Raw genomic sequence first — 23,563 nt, 5'->3', positions numbered from 1 at the left:
TTGATGTGTTCCAAACCTGTTTATAGTTGGTAATCCCTCCCCTCTTGATTAACATTTGGAATATTTAGGATAGTGGGGGATGGGGGAATGATGGTATTGTGGGCGTGTTTTATGTCAGTTGTCAATGGAATATGCTTGATTATTTTTGAAGTTCCCATCATTCATATTAACTCTGTGATTGTTTTTGAGGTTTTGAAGTAATTTGGTAAGCAAAATGTATCATTGTTACCAGACATATTAATATCTTTCAGATCTCTGTCTTTTTGATAAACCATGGCAGATTGTGATGGTTTGATCGATGAGTGCCCTCTTCTGATACCTCAGAACAAACAGAAGACCGTGTTTGATGGCTTCATTATGGTTAAGGTACAGTACCTATGTTAGAGTGTGATTGGTTAATACCTGCATCACTAACAAATTCAAATTGCAGTTTGTGGAGACCTTTCCTATGAGAGAGCAAACATGATAACTGGGAAAAAAAAGTACTCACTTTGTTTTCTCTCTTTGTTTCCCTTTTTTCCACTCCAACTAAGAAAGCTCATGTTTTATAGCACAAGGAAGCCCATTCTCATTTGACATGAGAAGTCATTGGTGTATAGGATCAAGGAAAACCCAAAGGCTTTCTATAAATATATCAGGAATAAAAGAATGACTAAAGCAAAATTAGGACCAATCAAGGATAGTAGTGGGAAGTTGTGCGTGGAGTCGGAGGAAATAGGGAAGTGCTAAGTGAATACTTTTCATCAGTATTCACACTAGAAAAACACAAGGTTGTCGAGGTGAATATTGAGATATAGTGACTACTAGATTAAATGGGATTGAGGTTCACAAGGAGGAGCTGTTAACAATTCTGGAAAATATAAAAATAGACATGTCCCCTGGGCCGGATTGGATTTATCCTAGGATTCTCTGGGAAGCTAGCGAGGAGATTGCTGAGCCTTTGGTGTTGATTATGTCATCATTGTCTACAGGAATAGTGCCAGAAGACTGGAGGATAGCAAATGTTGTTTCCTTGTTCAAGAAGGGGAGTAGAGACAACCCTGAAAATTATGGACCTGTGAGCCTTTCTTCAGTTGTGGATAAAATGTTGGAAAGGGTTATAAAAAATAGGATTTATAATCATCTAGAAAGGAATAAGTTGATTGGAGATGAGGATCTAAAATATGGATTTAGGCTTTTGTCAGGAGCAACCATTTTAATGCATGCTTTTACTAACTACAAAATGGCTTCTTAATGCAAGTAACATAAAATAATGTAACAAAATGGCTTCTAGGAGCAATGGCCTCTAACTCTGCTGAAAACTGCAGTCCTGAACTGATTGAAAGTGATTAGCAAACAATGCCCTGTTCATAGTATGAATTAACTGAGCAAGATATGACATTATTAAAATATCCGAGCTGGTCTTGTCGACCCAGATGGAGAGAGATTAAAAACATGCAAACAAGTCAGTTCCCAGGAAAAATCATTGGCTTAATTTTATGTCTATTTGTCATTTTATTGGAGTTGTGGGCGGCACGGTGGCACAGTGGTTAGCACTGCTGCCTCACAGCACCAGAGACCCGGTTCAATTCCCGCCTCAGGCGACTGACTGTGTGGAGTTTGCACATTCTCCCCGTGTCTGCGTGGATTTCCTCCGGGTGCTCCGGTTTCCTCCCACAGTCCAAAGATGTGTGGGTCAGGTGAATTGGCCATGCTAAATTGCCCGTAGTGTTAGGTAAGGGGTAAAATGCAGGGGTATGGGTGGGTTGCGCTTCGGCGGATCGGTGTGGACTTGTTGGGCCAAAGGGCCTGTTTCCACACTGTAAGTAATCTAATCTAATCTAGTTTCGAAATTAAGTCTGTTCTGTTTAAGAGACCTAGAAAAGTTGTTTGTGTTTTAAGATTGTGTGCAGCTTTTGCAGAGTACACAGAGGTACTTAACCCTTGCATTGCTGGATAACCTATGTCCAGCGTCGTAATAAATTGTTAAAACTTGCTAAAGGAGACCGAGCACTAGTGTTTATTTGACTGATCGCAGAACTGAGAGGCCCCTCTTTGGAGTCCAAATTTACAGGGATAGTCCACATGGTTTTGAGAAGGGTAGGTGATGCCTCACAAACCTTATTGAGTTCTTTCAGAAGGTGACCACACAGGTGGATGAGGGTAAAGCGGTTCATGTGGTGTATATGGATTTCAGTAAGGCATTTGATAAGGTTCCCCACGATCGATGGGCTATTACACAAAATATGGAGGCATGGGATTGAGGGTGATTTAGGGGTTTGGATCAGAAAATGGCCGGCTGAAAGAAGACAGAGGATGGTGGTTGCTTGGAAATATTCATCCTGGAGTTCAGTTACTAGTGGGGTTCCACAAGGATCTGTTCTGGGTCCACTGTTGTTTGTCACTTTTATAAATGACCTGGATGAGGCGTAGAAGGATGGATTCATAAATTTGCAGATGACACTAAGGTCGGTAAAGTTGTGGATTGTGATGAAGGATATTGTAGGTTACAGAGGGACATAAATAAGCTGCAGAGCTGGGCTGAGAGATGGCAAATGAAGTTTAATGTGGATAAGTGTGAGGTGATTCACTTTGGAAGGAGTAACAGGAATGCAGAGTACTGGGCTAATGGTAAAATTCTTGGTAGTGTAGATGAGCAGAGGGATATCCGTGTCCATGAACATACATCCCTCAAAGTTGCCACGCAGGTTGATAGGGTTGTTAAAAAGGCATATGATGTGATAGCTTTTACTGGTAGAGGGATTGATTTCGGAGCCACGTGGTCATGCTGCAGCTGTACAAAACTCTCTAGTGCAGCCACACTTAGAGTATTGCTGACAGTTCTGGTCACTGCATTGTAGGAAGGGAGTGGAAGCTTTGGATAGGGTTCGGAAGAGATTTACTGGGATGTTGCCTGGTATGGACAGAACGTCTTATGAGGTAAGGCCGAGGGACTTGAGACTGTTTTCATTGGAGAGAAGAAGATTGAGAGGCGACTTAGTTGAGGCATATAAGATAATCAGAGGGTTAGATGGGTTGGATTGTGAGACCCTTTTGTCGTCTAATGGCAATCATTCACACAAGGGAACATAGCTTTAAATTGAGGGGTGATAGAGATGGGGCAGATTTCAGAAGTAGTTTCTTTATTCAGAGTAGTAGGGGTGTGGAACGCACTGTCTGCAACAGTAGTAGACTCGCCAACTTTAAGGGCATTTAAATGGTCATTGGATTGGCATATGGATGAGAATGGCGAATAGTGTAGGTTAGATGGGCTTCAGGTTGGTTCACAGGTCGGCACAACATCGAGGGCTGAAGGGCCTGTACTGCGCTGTAATGTTGTATCTTCTATGTTCAGATTGTCATTCCTGAAGAAAGCTATTGCCTCATAGTTGTATCCTTTTCACGAACTCTTTTTTTTTGTTTTCCTTTTCAAATATTTGCCAATTTTCTTTTAAATGCATTTTGCTTAGACTGACCCATTAAAGCAAAACATCTCCTAATATGATGCATTTAACAAAACATAACTCTAACCTTTTCATCAACGTTTGGTGATAATCTTATGTGTCATGATCACAACTCATTGATGAAGAGAAATAACATTACCTATTTGTTATCAAAATCTTACATAATTGTGAATATCTTTATCAGACCTCCTCTTAATCCTCTATCATGAATTAAACTTCTTGCCCCTGTTAATTCATCTCTAGTGGATTGTCTCCAGGGCATTCACGTTATTCTTAAAGTAGAAATTCAAAATTGGACATAATCTTACTGCAGCTTTTATTCATATAGTTAATTGATTTAGATGTAGCATTTTTTTTGCCTCTGTACTGTGCTATTTATAAAACCTAGGATTTCAAATGTTTTTAAATGTAGCTTTATTGATTTGACCTTCATTTTTAAAGGTGCAATTATTGTGAATTCCTGAATCTTTGTGTCCTTTTATTCTTTTCAATGTATTACCATTTTTTAAAATCGTTTTATATCTATTTTCTTGCCATAACTTTTCTTTTCATTTATCAGGCATTTTCCTCCCCATTTATCCATAACGATGAAAACTGTACAATTTGTATGTGAATGCCATTTTTAGAATTTTGATGTCAAAATGACAGTAGATGGCTGTTGGTTACTCCTGTGATGGGTTTCCTTATGAATACATAAAGACAAAGTTTTTGGGTCCTGAATTTGACATAAAGGCAGGTAGGTAACTGCAGACCCCCTGTTTACTGTTGGGTTCATGGCCAATAGGGTTAAAATTTAAGGCCATTAGTTTTGTTTCTGGTTCGGAGGAATTGAGGATTGAGCAAGCTTTTTTAATTTACGTTCAATTCGGACAACACCAGAGTTGAGTTCAGAAGCAAACTTACTTTATCTCCTAGGAGTTCAGTACAGTTAAGAGAACCAATTACCTCTCCGGAAGGGCTTAATTTGTGAATCTTGCAAACTAGGAATGTTTGGTTAGAAAACAACAGTGTGTTAGAACTGAGAAAGTTTTTAGATTCTTGGATTTGTGAAAAGTTCACGAAGGCAGATTTGGAAAGCACCACAAGACTGTCTTCACATTTCATGGCAAAGATACTGTAAGGCATTGATTAAGTAGAAATTGAAAGAGTTAGGATAGTGGTGTTATTTCTTTGGATTTGAGTCTTTGTAACAGATTGCTTTGGGGAACACTACTTTGTGTGTTTTTATGATAATTCTGTCTTTTATATTTCACTTATTTTTTTCTCTCTATTCAGTTCAAGAAAATCCGTAGTATTGTGTGAATATGTATCGGTAACAAACCATCACATTACTAAAATAACACAAAAATATGATCGATCAAGCAAGGTTTAATTCTGTTATCTGTCTTGTTCAGTAGTGCCATTAACTGAAATCGTGACAAAACCTCCTCCTGGAGTTGCTACAATTGTCTTCAATCTGCCACGGTCCCGCTTTTATTTTGCCTTCATGTTTTGTTGCTATCTTTCTACAAGTCTTTCACTTGATATAATGGATTTGGAAAGAGAATAACAGATTCTCCAAATGAACTCCCAAGGGACTCTACTGCAAATTATCTATCATGTAAATAAAGTACTTGCCATGCTTCCACATGCCCTTTTAAAAAGTCTTTGTCTTAATGGTTCATTCACATGATTAAGGGCAAACATGTCATAATAATACAAGCCTATTTTTTGTCACCCTTGAGGTTATCTATTTTGTACCGAGAAAGGATACCTTCTAGATGGTATGTAGTTAAATATAGTGAATGTTGAGTTCTTTGAAGAAATAACAAAGAGGATTGATTAGGGCAGAGCAGTAGATGTGATCTATATGGACTTCAGTAACGCTTTTGACAAGGTTTCCTATGGGAGACTGGTTAGCAAGGTTAGATCTCGGAAAAGAGGGAGAACCATTTGGGAACACAACTGGCTCAAAGGTAGAAGACAGAGGGTGGTGGTGGAGGGTTGTTTTTCAGACTGGAGGCCTGTGACTAGCGGAGTGCCACAAGGATCAGTGCTGGGACCACTACTATTTGTCATTTACATAAATGATTTGGAAGTGAGCATAAGAGGTACGGTTAGTAAGTTTGTAGATGACACCAAAATGGAGGTGTAGGGGCCAGCAAAGAAGGTTACCTCAGATTACAACAGGATCTTGACCAGATGGGCCAATGAGCTGAGAAGTGGCAGATGGAGTTTAATTCCAATAAATGCGAGGTGCTGCATTTTAGGAAAGCAAATCTTAACTTAATGGTAAGGTCCTAGGGAGCATTGCTGAACAAAGAGACCTTGGAGTGCAGTTTCATAGCTCCTTGAAAGTGGAGTCGCAGGCAGATAGGATAGTGAAGAAGGCATTTGGTATGCTTTCCTTTATTGGTCAGAGTATTGAGTACAGGAGTTGGGAGGTCATGTTGCGGCTGTACAGGATATTGGTTAGGCCACTGATGGAATATTTTGTGCAATTCTGGTCTCCTTCCTAAAGGAAAGATGTTGTGAAACTTGAAAGGGTTCAGAAAAGATTTACAAGGGTGTTGCCAGGGTTGGAGGATCTGAGCTACAGGGAGAGGCTGAACAGGCTGGGGCTATTTTCCTTGGAGCGTCGGAGGTTGAGGGGTGGCCTTATAGAGGTTTACAAATCATGAGGGGCATGGATAGGATAAATAGACAGAATCTTTTCCCTGGGGTCAGGGAGTCCAGAACTAGAGGGCATAGGTTTAGGATGAGAGGGGAAAGATATGAAAGAGATCTAAGAGGCTACATTTTCACACAGAGGGTGGTATGTTTATGGAATGAGCTGCCAGAGGAAGTGGTGGAGGCTGGTACAGTTGCAACATTTAAGAGGCATTTGGATAGGTATATGAATTGGAAGGGTTTGGAGGGATATGGGCCTGGTGCTGGCAGGTGGGACTAGATTGGGTTGGGATATATGGACGGGTTAGACCGAAGGCTCTGTTTCCATGCTGTACATCTCTCTGACTCTATGTGGAGGTTCAGTTGCACAGACTTATAAAATGTCACAAAAAAATGCAGAAAATAATCAAGAAAGCTAATGGACAAGAGTACAAGGATGTAGAATTTTGCTGCATTTATAAAACTCCTGGTCACGCTCCACTTGGAATGCTGTGAGCAGGAAGGATATATTGGCCTTAGTGGGAGTACAATGTTGATTCACAAGAATGACACCCGGACTTCAGGGGAAGTAATGAGGAGAGAATATACAAATTAAGCCTGTTTTGTCTAAAATTTAGAAGGTTGAGAGCGGTTCTGAGCAAAATCTTCAAGATAGTAACAAGAAAAGATAGGGTAATAAAGATAAACTATTTTCACTGCTTGGGGATTTAAGAACTAGTGGCATAGTCTAAGAATTAGGTCCAGATTGTTCAGGAGAGATGTTAGAAACCACTTCTATTCACAAAGGGTGGTTAATGTTTGGAACTCTTCCACGCACAGCTGTGGATACTGAATTAGTTATTAATTTTTCATCTGAGATACGTAAACTTTGTAAAGCAATCGCATTTAGGTGTATGGGCCAAAGGCTGGTACACACAGTCAGGCCATAGACCTGCCATGATCTCAATGGTGGAATATACTTGAGGGGCTGAATGACCTACCCCTGTTTCTATACCCCTGTTTTTAACCCTCAAGTGTAGCACTTATCTAAGCTCTCTTGTGTTCTCAGTCACATTATTTGCATGTGGCTTTCAAATATATTTTGAAAGCTGTACACGTAACTTTTATCATTGTTCAGAATGTCCATTTGTATTCTCGACAAAGTGTATAAAAGTATTTGATTTCAACTTCCCAGAGTTCTCCAAGTTAATTCTTCTTAGTGACGATTTTCAAAGAAAAATTTGTTGTGAGATTTTCTTTACTTGTCTCTGCCAGTTAAAATGGGCAGTGATGCTGTTATCACTTGTTAATCTGCTTTTCTGTGAACAGTGTATCTGAAAAAAGAACTAATCAATGGATGGATTTCAACAAAACCTGCTATATCGATGGGGAAGAATGGATTAGTTTTTGGCGTAGATGTGGGTTTAGATTCTAGAAATTTTCAAACAATCATTTAACATTGGGAAAGAGAGAAAATTACCTTTTTTAAAATTAGAATATTATGTGTTGCTTTATTTGTAATGTTAAATTCTTTTAGAATATTTTAGATTGTCTTAGCTGATGTGATGTGTATTTTCAAAGCTATTAAAATATGAGCAGAGATTTCAGTGCATTGTTGAGTGTGGCTTGGTTTGAAGTCTCCTCAGTGAGGTGGAAGCTTGTAATAACAATATATTTTTTTCCGTTTTGTAGTTACAGAGATCAGTCATCAGATTAAAGATTAAACTATAATAATGTTAACATGGTCTGTTGGAAGTGTGCACTGTACTGAGTGTCCTCTTCTCTTGTTATTGTTTTGGGGCTAGCTATTTTGACTGCTGCCAATACACAACTGTAGTTGAGTGGTTAGCACTACTGCCTCACAGCGTCAGGGTCCCGGGTTTGATTCCAGCCTTGGATGAACGTCAGGCTGTGTGGACTTTGCACGTTCTCCCTATGTGTGCATGGGATTCCATTGGTGCTGCAGATTCTTCCCACAGTCTAATGATGTGTAGATTAAGTGGATTGGTCATGGTGAATTGCCCATTAATGCAATTGCCCAATTATGAGGATAGAGTAGGAGTCTTGAGCTGGATGGGATACTGTTTGGAGGTTCGGTGCAAACTTAGTGAGCTGAATGACTTTTTTCCTGCACTGTAAAGATTCTATGATTTATAATAGGTTTATTAACCACTTCTTTAAAATAAATAGCCTAATTCTAGCTCCACAATGTTCCTGCCATGCTGTTTGTACAGAATTGTCATTTATTAGGTCTTTAGTAAAATGATGTTTAACTGATATCGTATGGCCTCTATCATCCTAACTTTCTTTAATTAACTGTATTACTGGTTGAGAATTTCAATAAACATTGTAATAATTAGGCAGCCAGCAGTTTATCTTCACACATTTCAGTTGGCTAGGTTCAGGTTGAGTTGGTACTAGAATCATTAAGCTTCATTACATAATTGTCTTTAACCGCAGCCACTGGATCCAGGAGCTGTGAATAAAAATGCATCTCCAGTGTGCTCACTGACTCCCAGCCACAAAAATCAGTGCTAACAATAGAATATGCTGAACTTCAGTTATTGCATCAGCAGTTCAGATCAGCCCTTATCTGAGGAACTGCTTACTCTGAAATTGTTTGGGATACTGCCTTTTTAAATTCACTTCTGCAGTGGTAGATGGTGCAAATCCTGTACATAATGTCAGCTTGAAATACTCTAGTCGCTAATGCAGAACTGTGTTTCAGGAGGCCCATTTGCTGGTTTTAACGCTAGTAGCTTTGTTGAATATTGGGAGTGAGTGCATAATATTGTTAACATTCATCTGGGAGCTCTGGTTGTTTTCACTGAAATGTAGGCTGGTACATGGTGGAGTTGTGAAGAAGCTATTGATTTTTCCCAACAAAGGGAAGTGCTGCTGAAAAATCTCAATTACCCACAAATTTGTTATTCTTCGGAGATTAATTGGTCCACTCTTTGGTGGATAATCCCCTGAACTTTATTTATTTTAATAGGGCTTCTTTGCATTTTTAACTTCTTTCTGACCGATGTCACATTAAAAGAACACTGCTATGATTTGACTATAATGAAAAGGAATTTTGTATTATCTTTTTAAATATATCCTTTCTTTTGACTGCACCTTTTACAGGACAAAGAGTTTCGTATAAGAATTCTGTTGCCAGAACAGAAATGTTTGCGAAATGCAAGGTATGGATTTTTTAATTTCAATTACAGCATTTGTACTGTGTTTTGATATTTGCCACCTTGGCTTAGTTACAAAGCTCCTGAAGAATTTGAGCTAACCTAGGCTGGTTTTTCAGTGCAATAAATGAGGGTGTACTGCATTGGTAGGTACTATCCTTCAGTTGGTCTTAAATTGAGGTCCATCCAAGATTCAGTGATCTTCCTAATTTAAAGAAAATCTTGTATATCTGTAGCACCTTTCACTATCTGGGGCACCACAAAGCAGATTTCAGTCAGTATACCTGTGTACAGCTTTGCAGTGTCAACCATTGTTATAATGTAGGAAACATGTCAGCTAATTTGTACACAGCAAGTTCCTAAAAGAGATAAAAACAAGCATGTGAGTTTGTTAGGTAAGGAGTGGAGAGGGTGCCAAAGAGAACTGTGCTGTTTAAACAATGATACTTCCTCCACTTGAGAAAGTAGGAGGAGTCTCAGTTTGATGTCTCATCCGAAGATGGCATCTGTGCAAGCATTCTCTTCATGGTATATGCAGTACTGGCATACACAATAGTATTCAAATTTCAGAATTGGGTGATGAACCTACATTCTTCTGACTTGTGGTGACATAATTCTGTTGAGCTATCTTTGGTAACTGAAGAATGCTTAGGTGGTGGAGAGCATTCATCATGTTTTGACCACTGATTTGCCCACCACAAATATGACTAGTACTGTGTCAATTGGCTTCCACATTTGTTTATAGCCATAGCAACTCCATGAAGCCTGTGCATAAAGATGAAGACATTTCCAGTAATACAATAAGATGCTGAATAAATCTTTCTGTTTAAGACCATAAAATGTTTTGGGTTTATTTATAGATGGTGTGATGCTACTGTGACTTTAAAAGGTGTTTTTGTTCTTTGTTTTAAAAAAAAGAGAGCCAATTCAGTAAACAGATTGTGAGACCTTGGATTTTTTTTTAATATAACGTAGAAGTAGAAGTAGCTCAAACATGTGGATTCGGGCTTCCACAGAACCAGGGTTTTAGTTTAGCTTTCAATAATTCGCATTTTGAAACTGCCATACATCTCCCCCTTCTGTAGCAAAATGTTTGAGTTCTCTGTCTGCCAAAAATTTCTCTTGATGTTCTTTCCAACTGGATTGTATGTGAGACAATTTATTTTACTGAATTTGCCTTTACCAAGGATATGTTTATGAGGTGTTACTATATTGGAACAGTTGCTACTTAATACAATAATAAAATTATTTAACTACTAAGTTTGCCAACAGTTAAAGTTAGATCAGTTTTTTTTTGTATTTTATTTGTAGAGTAAGAGTAAAGTGTGACTTGCTTAAAGCCGAGTAATGTAATCAGTCAAATTACATTTGTAATATTGCACCTTAATTTTGCCGTTAAATAAGAAAAAGTTAGGGTCAAAGCTACTTCCTTGGTATATTTGAAGGGAGTTTGGTCTGGTCCATAGCAGTAACCTCTAGGATCTTGCACCAAATCTAGATTATGGAAATATCCCCATTGCAAGATACCTAACAGATTAATCCTCTGTCAGAACTGGAAACTGAAAGTCGAGCAAGCGTTTTAATAATGATGGGATGAAAGAAAAATGGGGTGGAGAGGGTGTCTCAAGATATTCCAAAGCAGTGTAGTGTTACAACCCAGGGTAAACTCTTCTGCTTAATTTAAATCAGCGACACAGAAAGGATTTATCCCATGCAGTAATCGGTGAAAATTTGAGAGGCCAAGAGCTATTTAAAGTAAAAATGAACAACTTTATTTCTTAAAGTATAACAGAGAATGATTAACTAACAACTATTTACAAATCCTTCTTCTAACCAATCTTTTACCTTCCCCTTCTACAATACTAGCCCAATAAAACTCCCGATTAAGATTTACAAAACACATCTTTTTATCTCAAAAACAGGCAGCTTTCCATTCTTCTCTGTATTCCAGTCTTCTTTTCTTCTTGGGGATTCTGCTTCATAGGTTACTGATCAATAAAGGTACCTTTAAGAGAGCTATTTTTTTTCAGGCAGTCTTTACATGCTGGTGGCTTGGCAGTTCTCCTCCAAACTGTTCAATCTTTTCCAGTCTTAAACCCCCCAAAACATCGGATTTTGTCATTGGCTTTTAAGTTTGTCAATATGCTAAATTCAAACTGTATTGAAGTTTGATATTTTTGGGGGTATATTTAAACTGATTGACCTAATTTAAATCTGTTGTTTGTCTCCAGGCAACCAGCTACCCTAGCTACTCCATAGCTGGATCACAGAATCATAGAGTGTAAAGCATGGAAACAGATCCTTCAGTCCAAGTCATTTATGCCGATCAGATATCCCAACTCAATTTAGTCCCATGTGCCAGTACCCGACCATATCCCTCCAACCTCTTCCTATTCATATACCCATCCTGATGCCTTTTAATTGTTGCAATTGTACTGGCCTCCATTACTTCCTCTGGCAGCTCAGTCCATACACGCACCACCCTCTATGTGCAAACTTTGCCCCTTAGGTCTCTTTTATATCTTTCCCCTCTCACCTTAAACCTAGGCCCTCTAGTTCTGCACAACCCCACCCCAGCAAGAGATATTGTCTATTTATCCTATCCATGCTCCTCGTGATTTTATAAACCTCTATAAGGTCATCCTTCAGCCTCGGACGCTGCAGGGAAAACAGCCCCAGCCTGTTCAACCTCTCCCTGTAGCTCAAATCCTCCAACCCTGGTAACGTTCTTGTAGATCTTTCCTGAACCCTTTCAAGTTTCACAAGATCCTTCCGATAGGAAGGAAACCAGATTGCATGCAATATTCCAAAAGTGGCCGAACTAATGTCCTGTACAGCTGCAACATGACCACCTAATTCCTGTACTGAATACTCTGACCAATAAAGGACAGCATACCAAACGCCTTCTTCACTATCCTATCTGCCTGCGACTCTACTTTCAAGGGTCTATGAACCTGCATTCCAAGGTCTTTTTGTTCAGCAACACTCCCTAGGACCTTACCATTAAGTGTATAAATCCTGCTAAGATTTGCTTTCTCAAAAGCACCTCGCATTTATCTAACTTAAACTCCATCTGCCACTTCTCAGTCCATTGGCCCATCTGATCAAGATCCTGTTGTAATCTGAGGTAACCTTCTTTGTTGTCCACTACACCTCCAATTTTGGTGTCATCTGCAAACTTACTAATTATACCTCTGTTCTTGACCACTATTGTAAATTTTATCTTCCTGTGGACTGATAATGCCTTGATGAGTTATCAACTCATGCACTCTTTTACCGAAGTGATGAAGCCTGTATGTCGTTGTATTTCTTGTAAAATTCTGCAATTTGTAACTTGAAAATTACTAAATTTGTATTCTTTTATTTTTATGCTTTTAATCTCTTGAAGACTTCAATGTAGCTGGCAGTTAAAACAAGTCTTGCGAGGATACCAGCACATAGTAAAGCAGGTAATGTGCAAAATAATGACTGCAGTAGCGTAATAAAAATTTAGAGGTAGTATAAATTGTCTTTGAATGGAAAAATGATATATTTGAATATAATTTACCTTACTAAAGGAGAAGTACACAATTACAAAACAAAATTGACACCATTAATATGAACACAAGGAACAGCAGAAATTAATAAGCATGGAATTTTTCAGATTATAGCAGGTTAAATTAGAGTATTTTTTAATGACATGTAATTTGCTGCCATGCTTTTTGATCGACTTATGAAGGCTGAGGTGTAGTCCATAAGTGAATCAAAACTAAATAGCTACTTGAGAACGCATTATTATTAATTAGATCGTAATACTTCGTCTGAAAAATAAAACAATGTATTCAATGTTTTAAGCTAGAAATAGTAGCTAGGTGTTTGTAGTTCATCTTTCAACATTTCTTGCTATTATTTATAGCATAATAAATGGATGCAACATTGTCTATTTGTTGGTTAAACAGCACTAATCTCTTCAGTTCACACACATCCCTATTTATGTTCAGATATCAGACCACATCAAAGTAGACAGTTCATAGCCCTGAGACAGTATTGCTATTTCTATGTAAAGATGTTTATCTCATTAAAAAGGAAAGTTCTGTGCTGATGAGTAACTGTATTTATCAAAGTCTGTCAACTGACTTGTCTAAATCATGTAATGAATTTCTTTCTGGGAAGGTATTGGAAACCAGAAAAGTATTACCGGTATTCATGTTGTTGATTTATTACTCCCCCCCCACATATGATAACAATAAGATACATATGGAGCAGGAGAAAAGGCAACATGTATATTAGATACTTATAATCCAATCAAATCTTATGCACTGTATTGCACCATCAGTCACTGAAAGAACATTTGACCATTTTCCTTTTCTCCACCAGAGACTGCAACACTGCTCTGACTTGGTCAGTTTCATGTTGGAATTCAAGACTGTTTTGGTGAGTACAAGGGGTGGGACATAAAGAGCAGAGCTGTATAAAACTTCATTTTTATAATTTACTTATTTTTTTCAACAACTTGATTAATCAATTCTATACTCCAGCCAAATAGCTCAGATTTTGCATTCTCTTGAATGCAGGGAAGAAACATATTATTCTCATTCTAAGCTTTGCTGCATTTAAATTTCACTGTATAACTTTGGGGATGCATTTTAATACCAAGTGCATCTAAATTGGGAAATCCATATCATTACCTTTTTTTCCAAAAAAATCCATGTTTGAATGCATTATAGATTGTCAATATACTATCATGGCTTCCACTCTTGAAACATATTCATCATTCCTGGAAGAAAGTTTCACATGTCACATGGAAAGGTAGATGGGCCAATGGGCTGAGGAGTGACAGCTTGGGTTTAATTTAGATAAATATGAAGTGCTGCATTTAGGAAAGACAAATCAGGACAGGACTTGTACACTTAATGGTAAGGTCCTGAGGAGTGTTGCTGAAGAGAGTGTTGCTAAAGAGACCTCTGAGTGTAGGTTCATGGTTCCTTGAAAGTGAAATCACTAGTAGAGAGGATAGTGAAGAAGGCATTTGGTATGCTTACCTGTATTAGTTAGTATGTCAATTATAGGACTTAGAAGAACATGTTGTAGCTGGACAGGACATTAATTAGGCCACTTTTGGAATGTGTGTGCAATTCTGGTCTCCCTGCTTTGGGAATGATGCTGTGAAACTTGCAAGGGTTCAGAAAGGATTTACAAGGATGTTGCCAGGGAGAGACTAAATAGACTGGAGCATCGGAGACTAAGGATTAGAAGTTTGTAAAATCATGATGTGCATGGATAGAGTAAATAGACAAGGTCTTTTGCCCAGGGTTGGGAAATCCAAAGCCAGAGGGCATAGGTTTAAGGTGAGAGGGGAAAGATTTAAAAGGGACCTAAGGGGCAACTTTTACTACAGAGGGCGGTGTGTGTATGGAATGAGCTGCCAGTGGAAATGGTGGAGGCTAGTTCAATTACAACATTTAAAAGGCATCCGGATGGATGGATGAGTATGAAGTGTTGAGAGGGATATGGATGAAATGCTGGCAAATGGGACTAGATTAATTTAGGATATCTGGTCAGCATGGGTGAGTTGGACCAAAGTGTCTGTTTTTGTGCTGTATATCTCTGATTCTGTGACTGATTCCAAAATCATCTTGTCACTTTTAAAAAAGTACTTATGAAGATTGAAAAGGGAGGTATGATAGCCAGTGAGATGTAGCAGCAACTTTCACCATATTACACATTCCTAATTGACTTGCAAGTGATATTTTGTTGAGCTGGCTAGAAAACTCTTTGCAAGTTACTACTTTTGTAATCATCATCTTCTGTGTTGAGTAATGAACGTTTTGCAGACGCTCCAATTCCATATAAGGCCATCCCTAATTTCTGAATTATGAATTTGTGAGATCAGCTTTGTTATTTGATCAATTTGTGATTATCGAGGAAAATATTTAAATACAAGCAACATAGATTAATATAGTCAAATAGATAATTTTAAAAACCTGAAGTATTTCAGGTGAGCAATGGATTATATGCTTTTCTTAATTTGGATGCAGGTGCAGTAAGAGTTGCATGCAAAGGTCTAAACTGATGTTGTAAACCTCTGGAAATTTAGAACCCTATAGTAACTGCATGAACCTAACCAAATTCAGCCCTGGGTGCTCAATAGGTATTTAATCTGATCAGTAAAAGCGGGGATTGCTTTAATCTTTGTATATTGGCTGTTTTTGGAAATGGACACTTCTAGTCCATGGAACACCTGAAGTGAGTAAGAAAGAATTATTGAACAATATGTTTCCTACGCAGTGACATATTCTTTGCATCATGGTCACATGCTGATAAATCTCATTGGTTAAAAGAGCTTTCTGGTTTTTCTTGACTCCTAATTATAATGAGTTGATATTACTCCCTGCTACAATTGAATGCTGTATGAAAAGGAATCCAAGAATAAAATTTGACAACAGGACCTATAATTGAAAAATTAGCAAAAGTCTTTTGTAAAATAAAACTAAGATTGCTGAAAATGTGAGCAAGTTGTTTAAATTCCTTTAAAAGGTTAATTTTATTGCATGTAACTTAAATGAATTATTAACTCTGATTAGTGGTTGGTGATTTGCTTTGAAGGTTTTTGCCAAAGGAACTTGCTCCTAGGTGGCCCAAGTTCACCCACATTGGAAAACATTTTTCTTCTTTTCTCTTTCCCCTCTGTTGTGTAATGCCTCATCAGAAGGTACAGCCAAGAACACTTGGGACAATTGCAAATCTAAGTCTGTGAATTATTTCATAGTATGAAACGCATTGTGAAAAAGTGCTGTGTTTTGATCAGTAATTTGTATATTTTAAAGTATGCTTTCTGGCTTCACTCGAACTTGCACAGTTACTCAGCTATAAAGTTGAAGATGGCCACATTAAAAATAAACTCTCTTAACTGTTTAATGGCAAAGAGTATTGCAACTTACAAGATTAACCTCCTTGGAACTGGAATCATCCCTTGTGATTTTCCACACTTGACTTACCCATGAGTATGTAGCTTTGTTTAATAGGAAGGCAATACTGCATTCACAACTTGGGTAACTTACTAAAGCAATTATAGTGGCAGCAGTCATTGAAAATGAACTTATTTTGTCTCACCAAATGTCTGTTACTCTTTAACTTGTCATCACGATATCTAAAACTATAATAAAGCAGAAAATACTGGAAATATTTTGCAAGTCTGGCAACATCTGTGGAAAGAAAAAACAAAGTTAGCATTTTGGATCTGATGGAATGTCCTAAACGTGAAATGTTAACTTTGTTTTTCTCTCCAAAGGTTCTGTCAGACCTGTTGAGTATTTCCAGCATTTAAATTTGTAGCATCTGCAGTATTTTGATTTTTTTTGTTTCCTTAAATTGTAGTTATTTATTGAAACATTTCTTTTACTCATGCAGGGTTCTCAAACTATGTTAATTTGAGTAAAATATTGAAATCTTGGGCTGATGTAACTTCACTTCAGCCTCATGGTGAATTTTTGAGTTGAGCCTTTATTGGTTAAGATAAATGTATTGATGGTATGGGACTGTTAAACGAGAGTAGCAGTGTAAAGTGGACGTACTCATGAAAAGAAAAGTTAATCAAGCTCTCAATTTTGCCCTCTTTTACATCTCCCTTTTTAAAAATTTCAATAGAAGATTGACTGGAGATAAAAATTAGGGATGTGAAATGGATGGTCAATTTCATTCTACCAGTTTTACACTCTAGCACAAAGTCTAGACCTTTTATGACTGATTAATGTCCCATTGTAATTTCTCCATGTTGTATGTGATTAAAAATAAAGGGCTGAATTTTACAGCAGGTTTCAGGATCCTAAAGTTGAGCTTAAAAGTGGGTCCTTAGCTTGGAAACTCGACCATTATCTCCTAAAAGGCCACTCTTCCAAAATTCAACTTCCTATCAGCCTGTTGATTTGCATTGGCTCCCAGTCTGGTTTGACTTTAAAGATTTTCAGTGTCAAGATTAGAGTGGTGCTGGAAAAGCACAGCAGGTCAGACAGCATTGGAGAAGCAGGAAAAATTGACGTTTAGGGGAAAAGCCCTTCATCAGGAATTCATTTCCTGATGAAGGGCTTTTGTCTGAAACGTCGATTTTTCCTGCTTCTCGGATGCTGCCTGACCTGCTGTGCTTTTCCAGCACCACTCTAATCTTGACTCTGATCTCTAGCATCTGCAGTACCCACTTCTGCCTTTAAAGATTTTCATCATTCTTTTAAAATTCCTCCATAACTTAGCTCCTCCTTATCTCTAACCTTGTCCAGCTCTTCACTCCTCAGTGATATGTGCTCTCCTTCAATTCTGGCCTTTTTTGGTCATTCAGAATCTTTAATGCTCCACTATTGTATGAACCTTCAATTCCCCTGATTCTAGATTTTGGAGTTCCCTCTCTAAAGTTTTTTTGACCTTCTAAGCTTTCTGCCTTTAAATTTGATCCTTAAAACATCTTGGCCAAGGTTTTGCTCATGTGTCCTGATAACCACCCTGTGAGGTTCAATGTCACAGTTTGTGCTGTAATGCTCCTGCAAACAAACGTTGTGGGTTCAAGGCACTTAATAAATTTAAGTTGGTAGACATGCCGCTGTAGTCTTTTTTCAGTTGTGCATTCTTCTTTTTTGAATGTAAACTTCTTCAGTTTGTCACACATTTCTTAAGGTTTGATGCCTCATATGAAGTGGGACTGGTTCTGCCAGTTTCATTTGAGATCTTCTGAAGAATTGCTACAATATTGCTGCAAAGTATGCCATCTAGCAGCCAAATCAAGAACTGAAGTCACTCAATGAAGGCTGCCAAGTTTGAATGCAGAAACTATCATGTAAGAGCACAAGGAAATGGAGTAGGAGAAGGCCATTTGGCTTTCGAACCTGCTCTGTCATTGAGCTGAAGCACAACTGCTCCACCTCAGGTCAATATTCCCATAGTATTATTCAATTCCATTTAGTACCTACTGATCTCTAACATGAATATACTCAATGAGTGAATTTCCATACCTTTGGGATGAGAAGACATTTTTTTCGCATAGCTCTAATAGGTAACCCTTTATTTGGACTGTAACCCCTAAGACTCCCTAAGCAATGGATAGTTTGCTTGGCAGTTTAACATGCTATTATGGGTTTATCATTGAAGGTTTCTATAAAGTTGCTACTCACCTCAACTCTTTGAAGGCAGAAAACAATTTCTATTTTTTTTCAATAAATGATTCCAACAATGATTGCCTCTGAAGCAAAATCGCTTGCTGACTCAGTTAAATAGTTGAAATACTTTATTGAGAGTTATTAAGAAATTATGGAGTATAACAAAACATAATTTCAACTTGTTTACTGCCAGGTCATTCTGTCAACCCAATGCACTGCAGTTTTGTAATCTATAAAATTTAGACTGGTATGGTAAATGTGTTGTGGATAATTACTGAAGAATGACTTCTTAATTTTGTAGGAAATTGCATTAAGGAACAAAAATGACCTGGCAGCTCCTCCTCCTCCACAATATTATGCACAGCTTATTAAAGAAATTGAAAGTTTGGGTTGGGATAAGTAAGTTGCAGTTTCTTTCAATTCAGTTATTATGATTGAATTCATGCACATTTATAACTATAAAGTTTTATTATTATTGTCTGTGTAAAACACTTATTTCTAGTTTACTTGCATGTATGCTTTTTAAAAGAAATATGTCTGTATATACGTACTGATCTTTATCAATCGGTTCAACTGTCATGGTAGTGAAAATACAAATACGAGGAATAGTCCGGAATATTCTGTGGAGGAAGAATGAGAGTTAAGATGTGGATTTTTCCCAGTTTGAGTGATAAAGGGAAATGGCTGCAAGTTGTGAGACAACTGAGAATGGAAAATGAGATTCTCAATGTTGAGGATCAAAAAGTCTGACTTCCCTTTTGAGGGTTCAGTGGCAAATTAGAATTGTGCCGGTGAGTGGCAAGAGTCCCATTTGCCTGCAAGAGTTTCTCATTATTATTATTACACTTCACCTCATTTATATACCGTTAAGTATTTTCTGAGGTGCCAGTGAAAAGCTTGATGGCATCATACCTTGACTTAAAATTCAGAAAAATTACGTAGCAGCTGCAGCTTATTGGCATCTTTCCTCGCCTCCTTTTTGACCAGTAATCCCCAATGCCTCAGAGCATGCTCCATGGGCAGTGACCATGTGCATCTTTTCTCCATAGAAACCTTGCCCAGCAGAGTACCGGTCTCTCCATCTGATCATGATGATCTCAGATTCCCTTACAATACAGTTCAGCACTTCAATAGTATACTTTGGAGCTCATCGACACCTTGCATTTTAGTACTGCTTCCAGGCTGCTTTGCACTGTAGAGATACATACCCATCTCATGCATCAGAACAGGGTGCCTCTCTGAGCTTTTACTTTGCTTTCTTGGCTCGCTCAATTTGTGCTTATTTGGATGCCAAAGACATCTCTGGCTTGCATTGCCTTTTAGAACATTGGTGCTATGTTCAGAATTTAGTCTGCTAGTAGTTCTGTCTTGCCTTGGTTTTACTACACAGAAAACTGGGCACTGGTATTTGCCAGCACTGAAAAGTCAAGTGGGGGCAACGCAAGTTGCTGTGTGCTACTGTGCTATGTCATTGGCTCACCTGTAGTGTGCACCAGCAATTACATTGGCATTCACACTACTTCATCAAACAAGCCTTCATCCAGTGAAAAGTAGCTGTGGTTAGTTGAGAGTAGTACCACAGTCATTCAAGGGCATCGTCTGATCTCCGTGCAGGGGTTGGCCACTCAGTAGTTTGGTATAATGAGGGTTCAGGGAATTTTCTCCTCTCACTCTGGTGTCACAATCCATTTCTAACCAGTCCAGTGACTGTGGAAAGTCAGTCAGGGAGCTAGATAGAATTCGGTTCAAGAGCTGCCTTCCCAAGTCAGCCAACAAGTTGGACAATAGTCATTCCAGGGGATTTGAGCTTTAATTGTCAAAGGCTTTATTAGGGGCCACTTTTATCTTTTGGAAATTGGAGAGCTTGAGTTTGTGGATTGGAACCATTGTGCCGGGGTGGAGAAAGGGCAATTACAGTGAATGGGAGCAATCCTTGACGTAAGGTTTCAATGGCTGCCACTACTCTTGATTCGATGAGGATATCACTAGAACATGCTGTTGAGTGTGGTTGTGTAATTGCGCTGGGGGTCAGGGGAATATTGGCGACAGGACTAGTTAAATAAGAGAATTTGAGAACGCAGAAGACTCACAGCTAATAGAGTTGATAGGACTGCAATGCAAAAATAAGATGATGATTGGGGCTGGGCACCTAGATTAACAGATGGAGTGTGACATTACTTGTGCCACACGTATCTGAATAAGGTCTAATATGTTAGAGGTGTATGTGGAAGCTTTCAGTGACTTCCATGTTCTGTTGTATCAAGGCTGATGTTAAAGTCGACTGCAACTGCTGACTTGTTGCATTCATTCAACGTAACTGCCTAAATGGATCCAGCCACACCAAGTGTTGTCATCGCTATGACCACAGTGGAATGAAGGAGCAGAGAAATTGAGGAAGAGCAAAGCATCAGCAAACGCAGGGTCAGCAGCAACGTCTAGTGGCTGCTGAGCAGCCTTAACATCAAGAAGATCCCTTTAGGTAGCAGGGGAGATTCCAGAGGATAAGATTAATTGACTTTGCTGTCATATCTTCCAGATGAGTGGCACTACTGAATGAGGTTTAGGGAGACTATTACTGAGTTGTGACATCTGCTGAAACAGAACTTGTGACCTGAAGGAGTAGTGGCCAAACTATCCCAGTACTTGTTAAGTGGACACTTGTGATTACGTTTTTGGAAAGACAAATGTTGCAGATGTTGAAAGTTTGAAGCAAACACCGATCTGCTGGGGAAACACAGCAAATCAAGCAGCAACTGTGAAGAGAGAAACAAAGTTAATATTTCAAGTCTGTGATGATTCTTCAGAACTCACCCAGTCTGCAACATTGTGATTCTGGATGTTTGAACATTAACTCTATTTCTCTCCACAGATACTGTCATATATGCTGATTCTCTCCAATGTTCTGTGTTTGTTATTAAATTTATTGTGATGGACTGCTTCCAAGGATCCACTGTGTGGGATCTTTTCAAGTCTCAACCCACGAACACAATTTGTGCAAAATCAAATGGCTTCATCTTGTTTCCCTGTGATGAGGTCATTGTGACACCCTGCGCTGTAGTCTTTGCTAACATTGCTGGCTTGCCCATGCAGGGCACTATAGACTTTACACTGAGAACCATATCATGTTGTGGGTGGCACGGTGGCTCAGAGGCTAGCACTGCTGCCTCAAAGCATCAGAGACCTGGGTTCGGTTCCAGCTCTGACAGAGGTCTGTGTGGAGTTTGCACATTCTCCCTGTGTCTGCGTGGGTTTCCTCCCACAATCCAAAGATATGTAGGTAAGGTGAATTGGCCATGCTCAATTGCCCATACTGGTAGGTACATTAGTCAGGGGTAAATGTAGGGGAATGGGTCTGGATGGTACTGTTCAGAGGGGCGGTGTGGACTTGTTAGGCTGAAGTGCCTGATTCCATACTGTAGAGAATCTAATCTAAATAAGGCAGTAATTTCTTCATTGCCCAAATGGAAACATTTTTCAATTGGCATCCAAAGCATCTATCCTCATTACTTTCACATCTTGGATACCTTTGCCAGAAACTTTGGAAACTGCCATGATGTCTATATCCTTTTAACTGTTGGGTTCCTGCTTCATGCCAAGGACCAGATACCTTGCCAGGATGGTTCTGGTATACAGGAGCTACCTTCAACTCCTGTGACCAATATCTATATTACACAACACCCTGACCAAGACCAAATGTGATGCATTTTCCTATCTGGTCTGTTGTAATACACTGCCTCAAAGCGAGTTTTCAATGCTCTGGGGTATTCTTGCATTATACTCTGAGTGGATTTTTAAAAAAAATATGTTTGTGGGATATGGGCATCACTGGTTGACCAGCGTTTGTTGCCTATCCCTACTTGGTGGTGAGCTGCCTTTTTGAACTGCTGCAGTCTACCTTCTGTGGCTTCACCCACAATGCAATTCGAGAGAGAATTCCAGGATATTGACCAAGTGACAGTGAAGAAACGGTGATATATTTCCAAGTCTGGATGGTGAGTGGCTTGGAGGAGAACTTGAATGTGGTGTTACTCCCATGTAATCACATAATCCTTGCATGCTGAGCTCAGTACAACTAGAACAGACAAGGAGGAAAGCTGATGAAAATTGAAGAGCTGGGAGAGCTGCAATAGTTTTCCAAGGTGGAAGATGAGGATGTTGAGAAGAAGAAATATCACCTTTCAGTATGATGGAGTGCATCTAAATTTTCTTGTACGGATTCAAATGAGTCTATATTTGTCTTAATCCCAACTTCAGTGGTGAGAGTTCTAAATTTTCACCATACTTTCTGTCTTAAAAAAATGCTTTTTGATTGTTATACACGAGATGGTAACTGTTTCTGAACAGAGCCCAAGTTAACCATACTATGTAAATTCTAACTCCATTGATTATAAATTCTCCAAATTGATACAAGTTCATACCTAATTAAACTCCCTTTAATATATCCAGCACCTATCCCCTGTTCTGTTGGTTCTCATGTATCTCTTCTAACCATGGGTTAGATGGTAACAGTTCTTTTTCATTATGTTTGTCGATATTGTCTAAAAACAAATGCTCCTGTTTTCTTTCTTTGAATTAAAGTTCCAGTCATCCTATCTCCAGTACATCCAACTGTTTCTTTGAGCTTGACCCTTTCTTTGTAAAACAAATTATGGGTGGCACAGTGGCTCAGCAGTTAGCACTGTTGCCTCACAGCACCAGAGATCAGGAGTCGATTTCCCCCCTTGGCCAACCGTCTTTGTGGAGTTTGTATATTCTCCCAGTGTCTGCGTGGGTTTCCACTGGGTGCTCCAGTTTCCTTCCACAATCCAAAGATGTGTAGGTCAGTTGAATTGGCCATGCTAAATTGCCATGCTAGGTGTATTAGTCAGGGGTAAATATAGAGTAAAAGGAATGGGTCTGGGTGGGCTGTTCTTCAGAGGGTTGGTGTGAACTTGTTGGGCTGAAGAGCCTGTTTCCATATTCTAGGGAAACTAATCTAATCCAATCACATAGCTGGACACTGCTATCCACCGATTTCAGTTTGGAAATTTATCCATTTTTCAATATCTATTTTAAAACTGCAGCATTGACCTCCGCCTTTTTCCATTCATACATTTTGTTGAGTATACATTATCTCATAGTGATTTATTAGTGTAGCACTCAATGGGTATTGATGCTGAAACCTTTTTTTTTTGAAATTTCATCCAGT

At 38.8% G+C, this 23,563-nt stretch overlaps 1 protein-coding gene across 1 annotated transcript in view; it reads left to right on the top strand.

The window, feature by feature from the left end:
- fancl (FA complementation group L) overlaps positions 1-23,563 on the top strand; it is an 87,361-nt gene that overhangs the window by 19,615 nt on the left and 44,183 nt on the right. The window contains exons 2-6 of the mRNA XM_060831534.1: positions 252-366; positions 9,201-9,259; positions 12,642-12,702; positions 13,610-13,666; positions 18,677-18,774. Of these exons, the coding sequence (XP_060687517.1) occupies positions 274-366; positions 9,201-9,259; positions 12,642-12,702; positions 13,610-13,666; positions 18,677-18,774 (368 nt within the window). The 5' untranslated portion in view covers positions 252-273. The remainder of the gene's footprint in view (positions 1-251; positions 367-9,200; positions 9,260-12,641; positions 12,703-13,609; positions 13,667-18,676; positions 18,775-23,563) is intronic.

This window comes from Hemiscyllium ocellatum, chromosome 10 (genome assembly GCF_020745735.1).
Source record: "Hemiscyllium ocellatum isolate sHemOce1 chromosome 10, sHemOce1.pat.X.cur, whole genome shotgun sequence".
Taxonomy (NCBI): Eukaryota; Metazoa; Chordata; class Chondrichthyes; order Orectolobiformes; family Hemiscylliidae; genus Hemiscyllium; species Hemiscyllium ocellatum.
The sequence above is the reverse complement of the archived record's forward strand: the minus strand, read 5'-3'. Positions and strand labels throughout refer to the sequence as shown.